The following is a 23,000-nucleotide window of genomic DNA, read 5'->3' as shown; positions in this document are numbered from 1 at the left end:
AATTACTAAAATCCTAAGACTGTTATGACTGTATTCCTTTTTCCACTACACGGTACCCTAAGGTATGGTATGTATTTAAATCTGGGGTATTGGTCCCTGGTCAAAAAGGGTAATCAGATTTAGCATGGTATAGTACGGGTCACTTGACAATGGAAACAACCACTGAATGTGGGATCACAGGTTTAAAACCATACTGTACAACTGTACTGTGGAAAAGGGGCACTATATTCTTTGACTTTAACTGTAGATCTCATAAAAACACCTCTTTGTTGTCTACCTTTGGGCAGTGGTAGCTCTGTGGTTAAGGTACTGGACTAGTCATCAGAAGGTTGCTGGTTCAAGCCCCATCACCACCAAGTTACCACTGTTGGGGCCCTGAGCAAGTCCCTTAACCCTCAATTGCTCAAATTGTGTTCAGTCATAATTGTAAGTCAGTTTGGATAAAAGCGTCTGCTAAATGCTGCAAATGTAAATGTAATAAATAAAAATAATAATAATAATGATGATGCTTTAATCTCTTTGCTGTAAGGCCAAGTTATACGACACTGAGCATCCAGCAAACATGTGCCAGAATGAATTTCTTGTTGCTATTAAAACTGTAAGATGCTATTAGAATTAGCGCATTAATATGCTGTGCTGTTGCAGAAAATTCATCAGTATTTTCTGACCAATCAGAATTAAGAATTCAACAGCTCAAAGTTAAATGTTCTCTTCACTGTTGTACTTTATTCTTTGATATTCTTGTACTGCAGCTCGACGAGGGGGGCAACATAGTGATAAAACCACGTCCAGGAAGTGACCTTGCAAACAGTAACGCGCCTTCTCCACCTCACAAGGTACAGCGCAGCGTGTCATCCACTCAGAAACCACGAAGACCCACAGACCAGAGTAAGTCATGGATACCACAGGAAGTGAATATTTTAGTTTCCTCTTGCTTACATATGTTCTTTTTCTGACCATCTCTCTCATTTTCTCTGTAGTTTCCTACTCTAAACGGCCTCAGGGGGATAACAACCACAGTACTGAAGATTCAGGAAGGAAGGGATCCAGCGGTTCCACCAAAGTGCCGCCTAGCCCAGTCGTCCCAGGAGACAGCAAAAAGAGCTCCACGCCATCCACTGTAAGTGTGTGTGCATCATACACAACAAAGAGCATCGTAATTGTTTTTATCCTGTGTCTGTTATTATTATCTAAATAATTAATGTGTAGAAGCTCTTTGTTAATTCTGGTTTTTGGTGCTTGACCCTACAGAACAGTATCCTGTCCACGGGTACAAGCCGCAGCAGAAACTCTCCACTCACCGAGAGATCCCTGCTGGCAGTGCAGAATGGCAAAGACAGGTATACACACACAACTGTTCAAGTAAACAGTCCAAGCACAGTACAAAAACAAGCCTTAATATTGTCACAATATATTTCAAGAGACACCATGGTTAATATACTGTGCTAATAAATTAGATGACGCAGGACGTTACATTTAAAAATCTGCAACATTTTAAAGGCAGCTTCAGTACAAAAATCCTAAACAATCTTAGAGACCACTTAATTTATTTGTTATTACATTAGTTAGAGGGCTTGAGTGGTGCTTGGTAAATTACACTAACCCACTATTGCTGGGATCTTAAGTCGATTCCCTAGCAGTGCTATAATTGGCTGTAACTTTATTATGATGTTTGATAATTAATTATGCTTTGATGCATCCCAACCCACTCCAGGTTAAATAGACATAAATATTTAACATTATATTTTTACATTTCTAAAACACTTTTTGGCCAAAATTATTGTCATTTAATATTAGTGTCTAAGTGCGATTAAAAAAAATGTACCACTATTGTACCTGTCATAATTAATAGATAAAATAGCTATAGTCACTCTGAATTATATATGATTGTTTTAATATTCCTAGATTTAGTTTCAGCTACAATTTTAAAAATGTTAGTATCTGCACTCTAATAAATAATAAAGAACTACCTAGCTTATAATGTCCTAAAGATCACTACAAATAATTTGTGTGGCTGCTTTTTTGGTTTTAAACTGTAATTGCTTAGTAGTCTAAAATAAAGATAGAATGAATAGGCAGCGGCTTTAGGAGTGTTTTTTTTTTTTTTTTTTTTTGTTCGATGCCGTCTGCTTATTGGTTACCCTGTAAAAGAGTAACATTGCTGGGCTTGGTATTATTTATCTAAAATGTTTAGGCAAAATTATTACGGCTCATTTCATCATTAACCATCATTTTGTCATCAGTGATGATGTAATGTTCACTATGTCATCAGTCCCTTCAAGTCATAAGTGTTGCACCTTGCTACAGTTAAAATAATCAAGCACTTTATTAGGGACATCAATCTGGTACATACATTGATTATTTTATAAGTTAAACCTACCGTACTGGTAAACTTTGTGGGTATAGTCTATTAGTTGCTCTGTATTCCAGTTATAAATCGAAATGACCCCCCACTGACCAGCTGTTTTTGTTTTGGCTTGTGGACCATTCTTAAGCACTACAGTAACACTAATGTGATGGTATGACATGGTAAAGTGTGTTGTACTGGTATGAGTGTATGATGTTTATCAGTGTTGTTTTAAACACCTCATTGCTACTGCTATAGGGAGAACTGTACTATAACCAGTAATATAAAGCCGATAGTGATTGGTGGTCAAAAAGTGTCCACTAAAAAAGTCTAGAGAAAGCTTAACATACATTGTACTAACAGGGTAGGTTTTCCTAATACAGAGGCCAGTAGGTTTAAACCATATTTAAAAATCCCAACAACACTATCGCACCACATACACTCGTACCAGTGTAACTTACACATCCCTGACATTACAGTTTTAGTGTCATTGCAGTGCTGAGAATGATTCAGCACTCAAACATCACTTGGTCAGTGGAGGTCCTGTGGAAAGGGGGGTTTGACATAGTGTACAGAGAATCAATATGGTAGGTGTAGTTTATACAATAATCTACACTTATCTGATAGATGTACCTAATGAAGTGCTGTGTGTGTATGTGTGTTGTTATGCATCACATAGTGCATATGAAGACTATATGATTGTTTACAATGTGTCCCGCACAGTGGAATCAAATGAAATCAAGCAGCTTGAGTTTTTTTTATTCCTCTGAGTGAAATGCCTTGTTTTTGCATTTTATGGGCATTATAATAAATGCTAGGGATGGACATAAAAATTTAACTAAATTCATCAAATTGCATCTGACCTGTTACAGTATTGGTCAAAATAATGGGAGCAAAATGGGAGCAAAAAACTGTGGTGGTGGCTTTTTAAACAAAGTCACAGTTGATGATCTTGCAGGCATCTGAAAAAAAATCTTGACAGCAGACAGTGGCTATTTATTTAACTAAGCCACATACTCTGTTTATCATTTACCATTACTGATATTAACTATACTGTTATTTGCCATACTGTATATTATGGTATTGTAGGGTCTAAAACAACCACGTTTGATTTAAAGAGGCACTGGTCAATAATCATTTCTTAATAATCATAAATTTGGAATTATGCAAAGAAGACAATGAAACAGTTGTCGAAACAGTTGTTTGTAGAAAATGGATCATGAAATTGTGACGACAGCATTTAAATCTCTGGGCTGGCTTGTTTACATTCCTTCTCCCACCTTTACTGTTCAAAAACAAAACAGTGGGGGTCTCCATTGCTAAATGTCTAGCATTTATTTATGGTCCCAAAGGTAAACACGATCCGCTACTTTATTGTACCTTGTAATCATTAGAGCCAACAATTTTACCCAGTACACCTTTAACAAAACCAATTTGCCTCATTACTTTTACCAAATAGCAGGGTTTTTGTTATCAGTGCTATGTAGTTTATGTAGTAGATTGAAACAGTTTGTTTCTCATCCATCTTAAAACAAATAGCCACTGCTTTATTTTTCATTTGAAAAAAAAAAAACACAACATTCTTTATATCGCATTGGCACGGTGGCTCAGTGGGTAGCACTGTCGCCTCACAGCAAGAAGGTCCTGGGTTCGATCCCCAGATGGGGCAGTCCGGGTCCTTTCTGTGTGGAGTTTGCATGTTCTCCCCGTGTCTGTGTGGGTTTCCTCTGTGAGCTCCGGTTTCCTTCCACAGTCCAAAGGCTGAATTGAAGGTGAATTGGAGAGACAAAATTGTCCATGACTGTGTTTGACATTAAACTTGTGAACTGATAAATGCCGTTGTGTAATGATTAACTACCGTTTCTGTCATGAATGTAACCAAAGTGTGTAAAACATGAGGTTAAAATCCTTATAAATAAATAAATTCTTTATATTGCTGACGTCTGCTTTACCTATTAGCTAACGATCATCAGATCTCATTAAATATTAATGACTTTTAGCCATTTTATGGCTTTGTTTTTTTGCAGGTGTAAACAGGATCAATGTATCTATTTTGAAATAACAATTTGACAATTCAGCAGAAAAATCACAGCTTCAGTTCTTTATACAGTATGTGGATTATAGTCTTTGCTGGATGCTGTCAAACTAGAGCAAATGAACTTGAGTTGGTGCTGATTTGAAGGTCATTTTGTTGTTTATTAGATTATTAAACTGAAAATGTCCATCCCTACTTTCTGCCCTTTCTTAGTATTGTGTGTTTATTTTGTTCTTATTTTTGCTAGTTTATACCTAACAACTTTATGTAAAGCTTCAAAAGTATGTTATGTAGTTCTCTATCCTTTACATGTAGGCATGAGCATTGGTGTTTTAAAAGTCTTTCTACTGGCTTTGGTCTTTCTCTTATGTTTCCTTGAATTATTAACTAACGCTGTGCACTGCAGTGCTGTACTGTTTAGTTAGTTCTCTTTTACTCACTCTTTCCTGGTTCTGTCGCTTTCTCTATGCCTTTTGTTCTCATTGTTTTACTTGTTAAGTACGTCTGAACAACTTTTTTTTTAAATGCTCATGGAGTTAGAACAAACAGTTCTAACTCCATGTCTGTGTTTACATCTAAAATCTGTTTTCATGACACTGTTCTGTGCCGTCTGGGTTCGGAAAATTGCAGATTATTGTTAAATTTGCAGCATGCATTAGAGAATTTAAATATTAATATGCATATTGGTAAACCACTTCTTTATACGTGTTAAATTAGCACACTACCATAAATAAGTATTGTGACTGAAGTAGTGCACAATACAAATTGAAATGCTGGGCAGAAACAAGTGGGATTTTAGTACTGGAGTCATTATATTTTAGTCAAATATTTTGTAGTAGCTTATTATTATCTAATAATTTGAATACTGAGTGTTCTACAGTGTTTATACAGTGTTTATACTATGAAGGTCTGTTTTAACTTGAAGAAAGTAATCTATGCTATGAATTCTGCTGGTCCACTCCCTCTTAGAGGCAGGTTCAAATCTCAGCAGTGCTATCTACACAGACATGATTGGCTAGGTTGGGGGGGGGTGGCCAAAACTCTTTGGACTGGTGCCCTGTCCCGTTCCTTCTGGATCAAGACCCACCACAGTCCTGACCAGAGAGAAGCATTTGATAAAAATGAAATTAAATGAACTCTAGACTACAATTATCATCTCATTTCTGTTTGTTGTTGAGTTCAGAGGTACTTTAAGGCATGTCAGAAAACTCTGGGATTTTGCTTTCCTTTTTCATAGTCACATATATTAGTATCATAGTATTACGTGCTTAAAAGGATTAGCAAAGCTTGTGACGGAGAAGGCACTTTTAAATCTAGCAGATTTTTGTAGTAGACCTGTAATAGGCTTTCTTTTTTTGTGTTCCCCACAAGCTTTACTAATCCCTATGTGTGTGTGTGTGTGTTGTACTTTCTCTCTAATCAGCACTCTGTTTGACCTTTCTCTTGCGTAGTTGCTCTCTTACTCTTGCACCACTCTGTGCTGTCTCTCTCTGTACATATTCAATGCCCAAGCTAATGCTTTTCTTTGTCTTTGCTGGGTGCTGTCTCTCTCTGTCCCCTGCTCCCATTCTCCTTGTTCCTATCTCTCCATTGTCAAATTATTATGGCTTCTAATAAAATGCTCTTTCCTCCCTCCACACACATCCATGCCCATGTCTATGTGTGTGACGTTCTGTGTGTGTGTGTGTGTGTACGGTGACACTGCCGTCCACGCTTGCCACATTCAGCCTGAATACACCAGGGTCCCGCGCCTCCACGGCCTCCGCCGCCGCCGTGCTCTCATCCTCTGCTACCTCTGCACGCATCCGTCATCACAAGTCCATGTCCTCCTCAGCCCACCCATGCCCCGCTGACCTGCACGCACACCAGCCCAGGCAAGTTCCCACCAAGCCACACAGTCTCAAATAGTCTTTGAACAAAGACCTCATAAAGGACTAACACAAAGCTGCGTTTCAGGAAGGTCTGCAAATAGAAAATCAGTTTAGAGGGCATGTGTAAGGCATGACCCTTATTTAGTTGATTGTTTTTAAAAATTATTTTAATCCCTTAATGTTTGAGTTGTTTAAGTTTTTAGTGAACAGTCGGGGAAATTGCTGAGAAATTTTCAGAAATAGGAATCACATTACTTGTACTCACAGTTAAACCTTAGTTGATTTCTAGCAAATAATCTTGACAACAATCAGATGATTAGATTAAAAATAGGTTAAGAAGACTGTTTGTCCTAAACCCTGACATTTAGATTTCTACTACAACCAACCAAACCATATGGTTTAAAATTTTTTACATTAATTAATATCCAGAACAAAATAACAGGCCACATTGTGGTAAAGCATCTTGTTGTTTGTGTACATGGGTGTGTGCTAAAATAATGGACGCCCTGTCTCTGAATTTAGCCGGTGTGACAGTTACAGACCATAATTCAATATTACGGCTTTAGTTTTGTTTTTCATCCACAATGCTGAACGTTTTTTTAAGGTAAGTGTAGGTGGTTTATGAAAGTCGTTGACAAGAAAGGTAAGTAATGTAATTTTTTGTAAGTGGTGTCACATCAGTGTTGTCAGTTGAGCTGCATTTGACATTTTTTATTTCTTTTTGAAAAGGCCAATCAGGATCCAAACAACACATACTGATATACTGTAGAGCAGTGCTTTCTGGTTTCATGGTTTTCAGGTGGCACAGCGGTAAAACACACTAACACACCAGAACTGACATTTCGAACTCATCATCTAGCAGGCTGGGCGGCTACATGAACAACGATTGCCTATTGTTCATACAGGGTGGGAGCCGGAGCAGGGACCTCATAACTGATGCAATTACGACCTCTGCTGGCTTATTGATGGCGCCTGCACAGAGTAAGGGGATAATACGTTGATCAGGGTGTGGCTGTCCGTACACAAAGCTGATCCACATATGAACTCGACTCGTGCAGGTAAAAAGATGCAGTCGGCTACTGCACACGTGTCGGAGAGGGCGTGCGTGTCAGTCTCGCTCTCCTCAATCAGGAGCGGAGATCAGCATGTGTAGAGAGGAATCGTAATGCAATTGGTAATTGGATACGACTAGATTGGGAGGAAAATTGGGAAAAATGCAAACAAAAAGACATAGTTTAAAATAGGGGTGGGTTTATGAAATCGATTTTTCGATTCGAATCGATCTTTATTTGAATGATCCGATATCGATTCATATAAACTCGAGATCGATCTTTTAAATGAGCCCCTTTTTACGGTGTACACGGAAATCTGTTACCTTCTTTAATCTCGCGTGACCAGCCGCTGTTTTTTCGTGCAATGAGATCTGACCTGCACATCAGTTCAGCATGGCAGAAGCTCCAGTAATGCCTGGTTCACACTACATGATTTCTGCCCTGATTTTCGGCGACTGGTCTGCGCTAGATTTGCCGGCTCAGGAGCAACTCGGCTCTTAATCAATGTGAAACGGCGAGGGGAAACAGCGAGGGGAAACACACGGGAGAGGTTGTAAACAAGTGGAGCAGGGGCGTAATATAGTTATCGTTCTCTACAAAACAAAATATTTATTAACCTCCAACTTCAGAACAATCCCTGTTGGTCGTGTTGCCAAATCCACTCAGATTCCTTAATTTTTTTCTCTTTGATATTACGCTGCTCATCAGTGCACAAACTTTGATCTCTCGCTACTTGTTGGAGTGTATTTTAGGACGTGGTATCATTAAACCCCTTGTCACTTCTCACGTGTGTTTTTGTGACAAAACGTAGTTTGGGAGACCAGACAGACTCATCTGAGATTCCTCCTGGTGATAGATGGTGTAGATGTGAAACCCCCCATCACCCACCAGTCGTGCAGTGTGAACTGTACAGCGACCCGGCAAATCAGAAAGTTGTGTAGTGTGAACTTGGCATAAGCTGTGCAACAGCCAGGTGTATGTTTACATTACACATACACTGTTGTAGCGTGTCAGACATATAAAATAATAATTAAAAAAAATTTAATTTGACTGTTTTTTGTTGTGGATTACTTATTTATGTAAAAACTAATATTTTTAATAATGAGTGTTCTTTGTACAATTATCACATTCGTTCTCTGTACATCTGTACATATTTAAACAAAACCTGTTAATGTAACTCAAATATGCCTAAATGTGTTGAAAAGAAATTGAATCGAAAATCAAATCGAAGATCGAATCGAATCGGGACCTTGTGAATCGGAATAGAATCGATCCAGGAAATTAGTGGCGATACCCAGCCCTTGTTTAAAATATATTTGTCTATTGTTATTGTGAAAAGCCATATTGCAGCCCCAGATTGACTGAACTGGGTTCTTTGGGCTTATATAAAGCAAAGGCAAAGCAGAGTTCTTGGATGTTTGGCAGCTGACTTTGGCCAGTGATAGACATGGTTATTTAAATGTGTCTTCTCTGAGAGCCTCATATTTGTTTAATCTGGTATTTAAATAAGGCATATGCAAAAAGTCATTACAAAATCTCCTGCACTAGTAATAGTACTAGAACTTGATAATGTATCCAAATATTTACAGATTTAAATGTATATATTTGGCAGAAGTTGTTTTTTTAATTTTTATATTGCTTCATCTTCATAAAGTATTATATTTTAAACCAGCATAGCTATTCCAAATCATTATTCACATGCTGTTTTACCATATGCTGAGAGATGTTTATATTAAGTCAAACCTTTCTCATATTAAGTCATATTTTTGACCATAAACTCTGCTTTTAAACCTTAAGGTAATGACCCCACAGGGGGTCACCTGCTTATTTAGTGTATTGCATTGGAGAAATAGCACTCACCTCTTTCAATCAAACATCTTCTGACCGAATCCCCCAAATATTTACGAGAACGACAATATATAGCAATACCAAAAACTATGGACATTTTTTTTAACCAAGACAAAGTACAATTCTCAAATTTTTTGAAAAAAATTGGTCTCAAAGAATGTGTATAAAATAACATACTAAAACAATGCTTGACAAGAGCTATAGATTGATATAAAAAATTACCAACCCTGCTGTGAATATAACTACTGTGTAAACACAGCGTAAAGCATCTAAATGAATAAATAAATACATAAAATAAGAAATAGCCCCTAGACTGAGCAGTCGGTGGGGACGTAAAATTCTAGGCCTTGAAAATGACTCATTGCAGGTTATCTCAAAGCTTTGATTGCAGTTGCTACTGCCAAGGGTGGCACGACCAGTTATTAGGTTTTGAGGCAATTTTTCACATAGGTGATATACGTATGTTTTGTATAATGTTTTCAAGAAATCGAATTATCATTTGAAAGCTGTGTTGTGTTTACCCGTACTGTCTTTTATATTAAAAATAGTTGAAAGAGCTAAAACATTTAAATGTGAGAAATTAGCAAAAATGGAAGTGATCATGTGAGTGCAAATAATTTTTCACAGCACTGTAGCTCTCTGTACTGAGCCTTATTTCTTTATTTTAGATTATGTAACACGTTCTACCAATGCACTGCAGGAGTGAGTCATTATCACACCTCCCCATATCTCACGCCCGGCCACATTTCAGATGTGTTAGAGATATACAGTACCTGATATGTTGGAATATTTTAATTTGATTGCTATTTACTGAAACGTTTTCTTGTCAGTAATGCTGTATTGTCCTTTGTTGTTATTAATGACCAGGTTTCATATGAACAGTTTTCTCTTCCTTTTCACATTGTTTGATGGGGTTATTTGTATTGTTAGTGCTACTCCTCAAAGAGCACCAGGTGCCTCGCCATCAGCCCACAACATTAGCAGCGTCACAGGACCAGAGCGCACCAACTTCCCAAGAGGAGTGCCTGCTCGAAACACCTTTCATCTTGGTCAGCAAAGAGGGGCACGGGATCAACAGGGCTCACCGTTCCATGCTACTCCCGCCTCGCCCTCACTCTCCCACGGGACCAGCCAGCAGCGTCGGCCTCCCACTACAGGCATCTTCAGCAAGTTCACCTCCAAGTTTGTGCGCAGGTGAGGACCAATCACATGGCTCTAAGCCTTGGGGAGGGGGGTGGATGGTGAGGAAATGCTGTTCATTATCTTAATGTTTTTAAAGACAAGTGCACAACATAAACAGATAAAGGTGGATAGAAAAAAGAGTAAATGTGATACATTCCTGCTATGCAATTCATAAAAGGAAGTCAGTCATTATGAATTTTCACATCTTTGCTTCAGTGTCACAGCTGGTATATAAATGTACTGCTCTTTGCAGTGATTAATGCTGATTATAAATAGAGAAGTGGACTGAAGTTTTTGGTTTGTAATCCACACTTTTATCAGCACCGTCTTCAAGAGCAACGACACATTAATACAACTCTAATCTAGTTTGTGAACAAGAACTTGACCTTGGGACAGGGCTGTTTTTTTCTTAAATGTATTTTTTAAACAGCAAAATGAACATTTGTTTGGTGTCCATAATTTCAATTATAGTTTCAACATGTATGCCAAATCCCTTACATTTCTTATCTATTTCATCATTTCCTGCTTCTAAGTTCACACACACTATGAGCATAGTCACTACCCATTTTTCTGCACCTTCATAGCGACAGTAACCATGGTAACAGTGAAAGTATCGCATTCCCCGTCCCTATAAATAGTTGTGTTGGGGACGCCTTGGCTTGAGCTGTGAGCTCTAGAGAGAAACTGCAAGAAGACGTTCAGTAATCAATGTGTTTCTAATCAATCTTTACATCTAGACCTCAGTTATTTGCATTTTATTTGAATAGTATAGAGTAGTATAGTGCCCAACAAGGAATAGAATCAGTCATTGGATAACAGACTTCTGGCTTTTAGTTCAGTTATTAGCTCAATAGTTTTATGAAAAAGCATGTAAGGCAACTTAACACTTAAATCGAGAGGGGCCGCGCCCACTGTTTTTTGTTTGTTCAGTTTGGTTCGGTTTCTATTCATTTCCTGGTGAGGCAACAGGCTGAGAAGGTCAGCCCAGACTTCCCAATCCCCAGCCACAGATTCCAGCTCCTCCTGGTGGATCCCCAGGTTTTCCCATGGGTATAATCCTACCCTGGGCGCTCCGTCCAGAGGGCCGTGTCTGGAACAGCTCTAGTGGGAGCCGACCAGGGGGCATTCTAGAAATATGCCCAAACCACTGTCATAGAGAATAAGCCCGGCAACCCTGCATTAAGGACCTCATTTCTGCCATTTTTACTCGTGACCTTAACCAGGTTAGGATGGGAAGGTAGACAAAGATCTTTGACTGAAGTCTGTTGACGCTGATCCAATCCCCTTATTAATCTCACACTTTTTTGTTCTATTACTCGTGAACATGATCCTGAGGTACTTACTCTTCCACTAGCGCCTCACCAGAAAAGAGCATCCAACTCTTCAGGTGAGGGGAGTAAACCTAACAGAAGTTTAAGTATCACAGGATCTTGTTCACGAGTGATGGTTGCACTAAAAACTGTCTGAATGGTCCTTTTTGTTTTTGGCATGAACAACTTCATGTCAATTTTTTCCAAAAACAAGCTGAAACATTGACTCAAAAGTAAAAATTATGGTAAAGAACTCTTGTATTGTAGTTCCTGCATTTTAGTTTTACTGTCTTTGAATGTCAGCGTGCTGTTGGCCTGCCTTAAGGAGGAAAGTCAACTGTGGCCTCCGCTGGCTGGCATGGATGATTCACAGACAGTGCGTGACTTTCTGAATGAATGCAGATGCATCCAGCGCTCTTCTCGGTCAGGCTGGGGGTGTTGCACTAGCGGAAGTTACAATCAGGGAATTGGACATGACTACATTGGGAGGACAAGGGAAATCTAAACAAAAAAATTTAATCTGATGCATCTTAAAATCGTCGGGGTTTTTTTTGTTGTTTTTTAAAGCACTTTGACTAACATTGAAGCATTTTGGTTGTGTGGTCTAAACCAGTTTGATTTATATATTTAGTGTCGTGTAAGTTCAAAATCACATCACAGCAGATGTTTTGTCAGTGGTTCAGAAAATATGTATTTTAATGTACATATATGTATTTAATGTCAGCTTTTGTCTGCAAAGATATTAACACAATGTGCTAACATTCATTCTCTATAATTGTGCTGTGAATACTAATGTTTACTTAATAATTTTACCAACAAACACAGTTAACTTTGTGTTAATAATATTCATACTACCATCATATATTAACTAATTACAGGGCAGTTGCTCACCTTGAATATTTTTGACATTTTAATGCTGTGTGTGTGCTGCCACACTGTCATTCCTATTTACATACCTACATTTTACTTTTTTTCTTTTTTTGGTTTTATTTTTTTATAGAAATCTATCACTCAGGTTCCCCAGAAGGTAGGAACGCACAATGATAACCCCCTAATTATTTACCCTTTTATCCTTTCCCAGTTTTGGTGTTTTTGTGCAACTTTTTGTTTTACATTTCCTAATCTATATTCCTCTGCTATTTGACGATTGGCCCTTCATGTTTAACATGTGACATGTTATGACCAGTACTAACATCCCACGTCCACCCTTAAAGCTCACCCATAACATTCCTAACGCTGGAATAAATTAACATTTTTCCCCCAACCTTTGTTCTTTTACCTCATCCCCATTTTCTTTTCTGCACCAGTGTTAATAGTGACCACACCTGTGTTTAACTTAGGTGTTTTACACACGTTACCCCCAAGGCACTGAAAAATGAGACATGATGTCATATTGGTTAACCACAGTAAAGGGTTAGGTAATAAAGAAACACAGACATTGTAGGGTATGAACAAACTGTTTTTCTTTTAATCTAGATTTTACCCATAGATGAATATATTTGTAATATACACTATTATACTATGTACATGGGCTAGGAATTGTTAAAAGTGTGTGATGAATTGTAGAAGTGCGGAATTTGAGGATAGAAAGGAGCAATGGAGGGGTTGTTTGCTCTGTCTTCTTTCAGAGCAAGAGCTTTTTCTTTTCCTTTTTTATTATTCTCTTCCAACGTGGGAAATGATAACGGCATCTGAAGCTGAGATTAACTGACTGGCACGAACCACTCACTCATCATTTTTCTTCCAACTCCTATTCATTCGTCTTCCTCTAGTCTACACTGTATTTGATAACGTGGTAATCTTTGCAGGTACCAGATGTATGGAAATGTACCACACCCCTTACTTTGGTTACAGTAAAAACCACACCCATTACAGCATCACAGACCATCCAGTTTATCCTTGTCATTTCTTGAGTCTTGTATCTGGATTGTGTTCTGATATTTTGACCACACGTTTACACTTTCGTCAAATGGGTCTCCTGTTGGTTTGTCCAGTTGGTGTCTGGAGTGTAATATGAAAATTAGCTCATCGTTAGACTGGACCACCAACATTCTGTGTGTGTATGGTGGCAGATTGATACCCTGTTCGTGGCGGATTCCTGACCATGACCCTCACCAAAATTAAGTGCTTTGTGTAAAGTGTTAAAATATTCCCAGGCCACTTAGTACTTTTATGGGCATTACAATACTCAACATGTTATAAACATATTTAATATTTTAAAGTGGTGGCCTAGTGGGTAGAGCTTTGTGCTGTCAATCAAAAGATTGTGGGTTCTAATCACAGCCCTCCAATGCAACCACTGTTGGGCTCTTAAGCAAGGCCCTTAACCCTCTCTGCTCCATGGGCGCTGTACAATAGCTAACCCCGCGCTCTGACCCCAGCTTCCAAGCAAGCTGAGAAATTCGAATAAATAATTTCATTGTCCTGTGCACATGTTAATGTATGTATGACAAATGCATCTATTCTAGTTTAGCATTTGGTGCTTTAAATCTGTCGTGGGTGCATTTTTAGCTGCATTTTTAGTGAATAATCCCTGTCTGGATATAATCCTGATCCCTGAGACGCCTGAAATGACCAGAGTTTTTGTAGTCCTTGTGTCCGTTTATAAAAGTGTTTCATATATGCGTCATATTAATGCGTTTATGAAATAAGGTGTTTTGTCCAGCAGAGGGCACTATTATTTAACGGTCAATTGCTCTAAAAAGATTAGTTTGTGCCCTCTGGTGGTAAAAAATGTTCATTTGTTTCAAATTCTTTTACAGGTACAATATTATATATCTGCTGCTTTATGTTTGCTAAACTGCTACATGCTCTGTTATGCTAACCGTTGTCTGGCAGTGTTGTAGTTAACTATCTGTGTTTGCATATTGGGTATTCTTTGTGACCTGGAATCTGTCTGTGCCATTCTCTTGACGCTTGCTTTATCACATTAAGATGGCTGACACAAACCATTGTCTGTCACCAAATGCCGTTTTGCTTATGCATGCCTGCCATTGTATATGTGTGGGTGTGTGTGTGTGGGTGGATGGATGGAGGGGGTTCCTTTTTATGTTGGTGTGTTTGTGCTCTGGTGTGTGTGGTTCGGCTTGTGCGAGCTGTAGGGCAGGGACTGCTGTTAAAGCGGTGATGGGCACATATTTACCTCTTTAGGACAGACTGGATAATCCTGTATTTGGTTCACTTCCATTCCATCTTATATTATTCACTCATTCATTTATTTATTTAATCATTTTGTGCATTCTCTACCCCTACAGAGCGTTATTTGATTTCTGTAGTAATGGTAAAATTCTTGCCTTGACACCTCAAACCAGTCCACCTTGAGGAACACGACACCTGGACCACACACGATTGTTTTAAAATATTTTTATGCCCTCGGAAAGGAACAGAAAACCTGTTCATGCTCAGTTATGACTAATAATGGAATGCTTAAGGCAGTTTTTGGTTTAAAAGGCGTACACAAAACATAAAAGGTAATTTAGTAATAATAGGTTTTAAATCAGTATTTTACCTTTTACCTTCTAATTTTAAACTGTTTTGTTAACGTAATGTTAGCAGTGGTCGAAACAAACAATGCCTATATTTAAAAATAGAACAAGTTTAGAGAATGTTGTTTATATCACCCACAATAAAAAAAAAAATCTCCTACAAAATTGTATTATTAAAATAATTCAAATCTTTTTTTTTACCCCCACATTTGGTAAATTCTTGGATTAGAGCATTGTCAATAGCCTAAATTATATGTAATGTGATAGACAACATGTTTTTGGGTTATTCTTTTTGTGTAAGAACAAATATGCATCCCAGAATTGGTGATAAATCTTAAACTGCATGCTATATATTCAACAAATGTTAAACAAAATGGTACAAACACCATTAGGTAAGCTTATTTAGGTGTGTAGGTGCGTAATTGATTTGATATTTGATCAAATATTTAAACCCCATAACCCCTAGGACCAGTAGGTGGGTTCGGACTTTGATTTTACACTAATTCTTTGCCACCTTTATCTTAGTTTCGTTATTGGTGCTGAATAATATGACTGAGCTTGAATAACTATGTATCATGTAAACATTACTAACTGATTTTGAGTAAACGGTAACTGTTCTTTTCTGAGTAAATGTGTCTTTAATTAGATAATGCTGATTAAAGTTAGGTTGGAGTATTCCTTTAAAGTGGAACAAATGGAAGAACTCTACAATAACTCTTGATTTTGATATGTAAAGGAATGAGTAGAATTTTAAAAAAGGAATGGAAACCCATAATGCTTAAGGTGCTACAAAGGTGCTCCTCTCACAGTTCTTATGGTGGCGGTAGACCAGTACAAAAACTAATGTTGTTACGATTTCTTTCGAGGAGTCCGTATGAGGGAGAAAGTCGAGAAGAGGTCAACAGGTGAGATTAAATAACCCAGACCTAATTGAATGATCTCCTAATCAGATCTAATCATTGTATAAGGTGTCCAGAGTCGTAATTGACTGGGAAAGGGTGCTTAATTCTGTTAACTGGTTTGTAGTCTCTATAGTAATCAATCAGAATAAGTACAATAAAAGAATGGTGTGTGTGTGTGGAGGTGGGTGTATGGATGTGTGAAAAGTTTCTAGTCCACTTTGAAATCATCCTGTCTCTTTTGATTTAACTCTTAAACAGGCATTCAGACACAATCAGGAATTCTGACATTTCTGTACTTCTGTTCCTTCAGCTAAGCTTGTGTACACTTCATAAATACACTTATTTGCCAGTTTCTTAGAATAATCTGTTTTTATCTTGTACTTACACTTGGTCATAGTGGACATACCAGTTACATCTACCATATAGATGTAGTTTATAAGTATATAGTTATTGACTGTAACTCATATAATGCTTTGCATAAGTTATCAGCCCCACGATGGCCAACGATGGTCACAATTTTAAGCCATTTTGGATAAAATTATCTTCTTAATGCTTAAATGTAAACTGCAAGTTGATTGGCTTCTTCACCCTTCTGGAACTTGTCATGTGACAAGTAAAACGTATACTTTAGTCTCTTTATTTTGAACAGTGAACAGTTACTTTGTGTTTGATAAGCTTAAAAAATGGGAATTATGACATGGGAAAACACCCTGACCCTTACAGTACTCTCAGAACTGTATTAACTTAATTTGGAAGGCAGGTCAAGAATTATGTATATGAATTCCAGTAATGCATAATATGACTCCTCAAATCTTGTGCTAACACAATGGCAATGTTATATGCTAATTAATGCCTAAACAGCAGGGAAATGCTATTAAAAAAAGATAGCAAATGTAGCTTGTGATGAACACTTTCTAAATGTGTGAAAAAAGGTAAGTTAAGGGCAGCTGTGAAAGTCCAAGAAGACTGCCAAAAAGGGTTGTCCGTAAGGCAAAGCAAAATCCCCATATCACATCAAAGAATCTGTAGAATAATTAGCTGAACCAGAAGTGGTGGAGCACCATTTTACGCTGCAGTACTACTTGCACAAACATGACCTGCATTGAAGAGTAATTTAAAACTAAAACATTCCTTAGAACCCCTTAGAAGTATAAACTTCTTGCCAAGCCAAAACTTTTAAAAAGGCCCTTACAATCCTCTGACTTAAATCATTACAAATCTTGAATCTTAAACATGCTAGACGTCCCAAAAATATCTTAGAACTAGAAGCGTTCTGCAGTGAAGAGGTGGTAAGAATGTCTAAAACTAGAATAGAAAGGCTCACAGCTTGAAAACACTTCTTCTTTCCATCTTGGTAATTTGCCAGAGCTGGTGTTAAACACTGACTTAGTAGGGTGTGTAAACTTTTTCACATAATACATTTACTATAAACACTGTATGGACAAAAGTATTAGAACACACCTTTTAATCACTGAATTTAGATTATTTAGTTTTATCTAGTCCAATGCAAGGTTCATAAAGGCATGGTTGGGCGAGTTTTGTTTTGGAGAATTCTGACTGGCCTGCACAAAGCCATGACCTCAACGCAATCAAACAACACTGCGGTGAACTAGAACAGAGGTTGCAAGCCTGGCCTTGCAAGTCAGTGTCTGATGTGACAAATGCTCTTCTGTATAAATGGGAAAAATTATTACAGGAATTCTGCAAAATCTAGAAAATAAGAAGCCTTTCCAAAAGAGTTAAAGCTGATATAGCCGCAAAGATGGGCATATTAATGCCCATGTGTTTGGAATGATTAACATTAACACATTACACCTACAGAAACATTAGTGTCCCAATACTTTTGTCAATATAGTGTACATTTTTTCCTGTTTGGGTTATTCAAATATAAAGTAACTTTGCATAAACATTTGTTGAAAGAATTATGTTTATTTTATATACAAACCTTTGCATACAGCTCAGTGGTTAAGGTTCTGGACTAGTGATTAGAAGGTCACTGGTTTAAACCCAGCCACCAAGTTGCTGTAAACCAGGCCCTTAACCCTTAATTGCGTTCCTTGCATTCAGTCACATGTAAAAAGTCACTTTGAATTAAAGCAATTAGAAAATGCCATAAATGTATGCATGCCAATACACCTGTATGGTACTAAGTGTATTAAAGTTGTACTAAGCTATATGGTATGGATGTAGCTGGTAAAATATATTATATTTATTAAGTATGGTATATCTAATAAACTGGCAACTAAAAGTAAATCGATTGTTTTTACATTCATTCATAAGGTCCTTTACAGGATGTGGCTGATGTTTGACGTAGTTTTTCTCACTACTATATTGCCAGCTGAAGTTTGTACACAGGAAACAGACATAAACGTGGCATATATTATGCACTAATGCAACTAATTGTAAGCCTGGCTATGCTTCATCAAACGTGCTTCTGTGAGCTGCTCACTGGTCAACCAAACAGTTTGCAGTTTTACATAGTACTTGTTAATAGATTAATAGCAGTGCATTTATAGTGCAGTGTTTTATGCATGAGTTTTGAAAAGCTTTCTGCATAGGAGTATGTCTTAAGCAGGTAAGCCCATTTGTTTTAGAGCACTTCTGGCTTACTTTCAAATGCACAAGCTCTTACATGCCAAATATTGACTGGCATAGCATAGTTGATAGAAGAGATAGAAATGCTATTCCTCCAATACCTGAAGCAGGGCTAATCAGCTCCTGGCCATGGACAGCTTTTTGAAAACCTGGGTTATTCAGACCCTGGGTTGTGACCCTTGGGTGGGATGCAGAGAGAAATATAAATAATTAAATAAACGAATTTTAAAGGGGATTCCTCATAACTGATGCAATTACGACCTCTGCTGGCTGATTGATGGCGCCTGCACTGAGTCGAGGGATAATGCATTAATCAGGATGTGGCTCTCCGTACACAAAGCTAATCCTCATATGACCACATACCCACAGGTGAAAAGATTCAGTCGGCTACTGCACACGTGTCTGAGGGGGCGAGTGTTATGGCTCTCCTCATTGAGAGTGGAGGTCAACATCAGTAGAGAGGAAGCATAATGCAGTAGGGTAATTGAATATGACTAGATTGGGGGGAAAATTTGGGAAAATGCAAAAAAAAAAAGAAAAAGTTTAAAAAACCTGCTGTAAACCACAGGGTGAGCAAAACCAATTTGTCTTTTATTTTGAATAATAAAACTAGACTGAAAAGTTCATGGTCAACAGCTGCTTAAAAGTCCAAGTGGCATTTTGGTGGAGGCTGGATTTGTTTCCCACCCCTACAATTGCTAGTCTAGAAAAGCCATTAATGGACCCCTTTTACTTTACTGGCAATGCATTATTTTCCAGAGAGACTTTTAAAATCTGCCCCATCTCAGAGTTTTGAAGCACCTGAAGGCAGCCCAAAAGACAGCATAAACCAGGCTTTAAATGGCACATGCATACAAACAGGACTAATGTAACATCATTGCTTTACTTGGCTGTTATGTCCTCATTGCCGCCACTTTATTTGCTGTTTTATCACACTTTTCTCCTGCTTTTTCTAATTAATGTCCTTCTATCTACCTTTTATCCTGGGCTGTTTTCTACTTTCATATTTCTGTATCCCCTTCTCTGTTTTATTCCATCTCTGTGTCCAGATCTATGCTGAGCAGTGCTGAAAAGGCAGAGAAGACCAGCACAGGAGGTGGAAATCTGGGCTCAGGAGGTGGAGACGAAAACAAAGACACACTTTCTTCTTCCTCCCCAAGAGATGGTACTCCACCCCCATCGGGCAAGGACAACACCAAGCCACGCTCACTGCGCTTTACCTGGAGCATGAAGACCACCTCATCCATGGAACCTGGTGAGATGATGAAGGAGATCCGTAAGGTGCTGGACGCCAACAGCTGTGAGTACGAAGTGCGTGAGTGCTACATGCTGCTCTGTATGGCTGGAAACCCGGCTCGGGAAGACTTCGTCCAGTGGGAAATGGAGGTGTGCAAGCTACCCCGACTGTCCCTGAATGGAGTGCGCTTCAAGAGGATCTCGGGCACTTCCATTGCCTTCAAGAACATCGCCTCAAAAATCGCCAACGAGCTCAAACTATGAGCAGGAAAAAAATGTTAGAGAAAGGTGAAGAATAGAGATCTTAATTTAGATTTAAACGATGGTAACCACTGAGACAAGTCCTGTGAGGAAATAAGAAGCAGTTTAGACGTTAGGAGGAGCTGTGCAGAGATGCACCAGGTTGACATCATGAGTTTAAGATAGGAGAGGAAGTGCTGTAGATGTTGTTGGTTTCAGGATCACTAGCATTTACTCTCATTTATCAGTCCAGAATGAAGTGACATGAAACAGACTTTCAAAGTAACTGTTTGCTTGGTGAGAAGATTCAGACTGGATGATGTTCTGTGAGCTCATTTAGATGTCTAACTCCTCCATCATACCAATTGGTAAACTGGACAGTTCAAGGCTGACTGCAGAAGCTTTTCTTTGTTTCGCTGTGTGGATTAGCACAAAAGTTCTCCCACGAACACAATCTCACTTGATGTTTCTTCCTTTAGTTCTCTTAACAGGGTTTAATCCTCTTAACAGGGTTTAATCCTGTCAGAACCAACACTTGAATACTGTTCAATGGATTGTGCGTTACGGTTCGGATAATTTAGTTCTTCATTTGCTGGGTCGTGATTTGTTGCACTGGAATGGGTGTATTTCTGTTGTCATTTTTCCCCTTTCTAATGAAAAATCAAATGTTTTGATGTGTATTATTAATGGTTATGGATTAATGTTGTATGTAGGACTCTTTTTATTTGTTTGTGGGAATTCTGTCATGCCTTGCTATCGTGAATGCCACATATAAACTGACTTCAACAGATCTTCACTGCTTGTATGTAAAACAATCACTGGAAAAGACATGACTACACCTCTTGCATCTGTACAGCTCTGGCATTATGGAACTAACACCCTGTGAGTTCTACTTCCAAATCTGAAACCCCATGGCTCTAATGACAAGTCTGGTAGCAAAGACGAGCTCCAACATCACTGAGCATTAGTTTTACGATGCTATTCCCTTCAGCCTTCTTGTCTATTGCTGTGTTCAAAATGGCATCTGGCTGTACTGTCCAAGTAGTGACCACATACTGCGTTAGTCCTGTATAGTATTCAGTATGTAAAATGGGAATGGGAATAATGGGAAAGCTTCATTTCTATGTCCCAGATTGCCAGGGTAAAGACACGTTGAGTGTCTGCTCTTGCATAAATTGTAGCATTGCCTGTCTACAAGAAACAACATTAGAAACAGTGGTAGTGGTTCATATTCAGGACGAATTGTCATTCAGATTGGAAAATGACTTTCTGCTATTTCAAATTTTACCATTCTTAGAGTAAGCAATGAATAAAAATAATGGGACTGTTATAAATGGGTTGCAGACATGACCAAAGAAAATACAGTAATAAATAAATAAATAAATAATAAATGAATAATATGATGTAGCCAGAGATGTAGTTGATAAATGTATTAACCTAATTAAACAATAACAGACAAATATCTAATGTTAAGGCTTTATTTAGCAGTGTTTCAATAAGAGATTACCAAATATAGACTGATTATTGGCTGACTTACCTTTGTCCTCAAAAATGTTTACTTAAATTTATTGTTTTCCCCTTAAAAATACACTTCTTAATTTTCTTTCAAATTACATATAGCCTACTACTGTGCTGAGCCATAACTGGTTTTGGTAAACCGTTTGACCTATAGTAAATCCTGCTCTAAGGCAATCCTAATCAATCTCATCCACAAAGAGCAAGTGTGGCTTCAGATGTTCGTGCCATCCAGGCCAGGCCTACACTTAATGCAAGTGATTAATCAGCTACAACTTTAGGTTTAGCATATGCTGGATGATATGCTCTATATAAATTGAGTGGAAGCCATGTCTACATGGCACAACTGGGACATGCACCTAGTGGTTTCAGGAGCATATTGCTGTCTATACTACACACGTGTAACAAGAAGGTAGAGAAATGGCTTTGGAACATTTACGGTTCAGCTGTACACAGTTTGTAACTTAATGAGACCTACGTGGCATGTTGCTACCTGGAAAAAAAACCTGTGAAGAATAGAACCCGTGTGGATTCTGAGATTTTCCATTAGCAATGGATGCTGTTTACTTACAGTACCAGCTTTGGGTGCATATGCCATTCTGAACACAGCCTAAATGCATTTAAATAAGAGTGAGGTGTGTGAGGGGGTGAATAAATGAAATCTCTATATCCAAGTGGTTGCTTGAGCTTTTTGTCTTGATCTTTCTGCAGTGATTGTCATAAGTAGCAGCCCAGAGGACTAAGGACCAGGAGCAGATGGTCTGACTACTGCTTAGTTTAAAAGCATTAACATATTTTTAAGTTATGATTATTATTATTTTCATTTATGATTGTTTTTAAAAGATTCTTGATCAGGCATTAGTACAAAAAGCTGAGAAATGTAGGCATGTGGATGTAAGTTTAAGATGTAAATTGAAACTGCTGGATGGATTTGTGTTTGTCTTCACTGAGCTGTTTATGTTCTGCATGCGTCCTGTAGCTGTTATGGGTACACACTCCATTACTGTTGGAACAGTAGGGGGAGCAATAGAGTCTCCTCTGAATGGTTTATGGGACACCTGTGCATTTTATATTGTTTCAGAAGTTTATTTTAAATGTCATTATTTACAGTTCTATGAATAATTATTGTCTGAGGTGCTGGGGATCCAAATGTCATTTTTATCTATTAATATAATTTTCATCAGGGTTGATTTTTTTTTCCTTTATTATTTTTCATTGCTGTTATTACTATATTTTTCTCTGTCAGAACTGAAAGTTGTCAGGGATCGAATGGAGCAATTGAGAACTCCAAATGTACATTTATTTGGTGAGATTATCAATAATAGTAATAAATGAATTTAAAAATCAAACTGGTTGCAGATGATTAGAGTTGGGTCTGAATT

At 38.0% G+C, this 23,000-nt stretch overlaps 1 protein-coding gene across 4 annotated transcripts in view; it reads left to right on the top strand.

Annotated features, from left to right (window-relative positions):
- The window catches only part of mark2b (MAP/microtubule affinity-regulating kinase 2b), a 72,217-nt gene extending 49,250 nt beyond the window's left edge, over window positions 1–22,967 (top strand). Inside the window, exons 12-18 of one of the 4 annotated variants that reach the window (XM_062994188.1) lie at window positions 753–888; window positions 981–1,120; window positions 1,252–1,340; window positions 6,110–6,256; window positions 10,084–10,347; window positions 16,000–16,035; window positions 19,677–22,967. In XM_062994188.1, the coding sequence (XP_062850258.1) occupies window positions 753–888; window positions 981–1,120; window positions 1,252–1,340; window positions 6,110–6,256; window positions 10,084–10,347; window positions 16,000–16,035; window positions 19,677–20,127 (1,263 nt within the window). In that variant the 3' untranslated portion in view covers window positions 20,128–22,967. Of the gene's footprint in view, window positions 1–752; window positions 889–980; window positions 1,121–1,251; window positions 1,341–6,109; window positions 6,257–10,083; window positions 10,348–15,996; window positions 16,036–19,676 lie in introns of all 4 variants that reach the window. The other 3 variants (XM_062994187.1, XM_062994190.1, XM_062994189.1) reach the window with 3 other exon arrangements.
- Window positions 22,968–23,000: the final 33 nt, after the last annotated feature.

This window comes from Trichomycterus rosablanca, chromosome 4 (genome assembly GCF_030014385.1).
Source record: "Trichomycterus rosablanca isolate fTriRos1 chromosome 4, fTriRos1.hap1, whole genome shotgun sequence".
Taxonomy (NCBI): Eukaryota; Metazoa; Chordata; class Actinopteri; order Siluriformes; family Trichomycteridae; genus Trichomycterus; species Trichomycterus rosablanca.
Note: the sequence above shows the minus strand (reverse complement) of the source record. Positions and strands in the feature narration are given on the sequence as shown.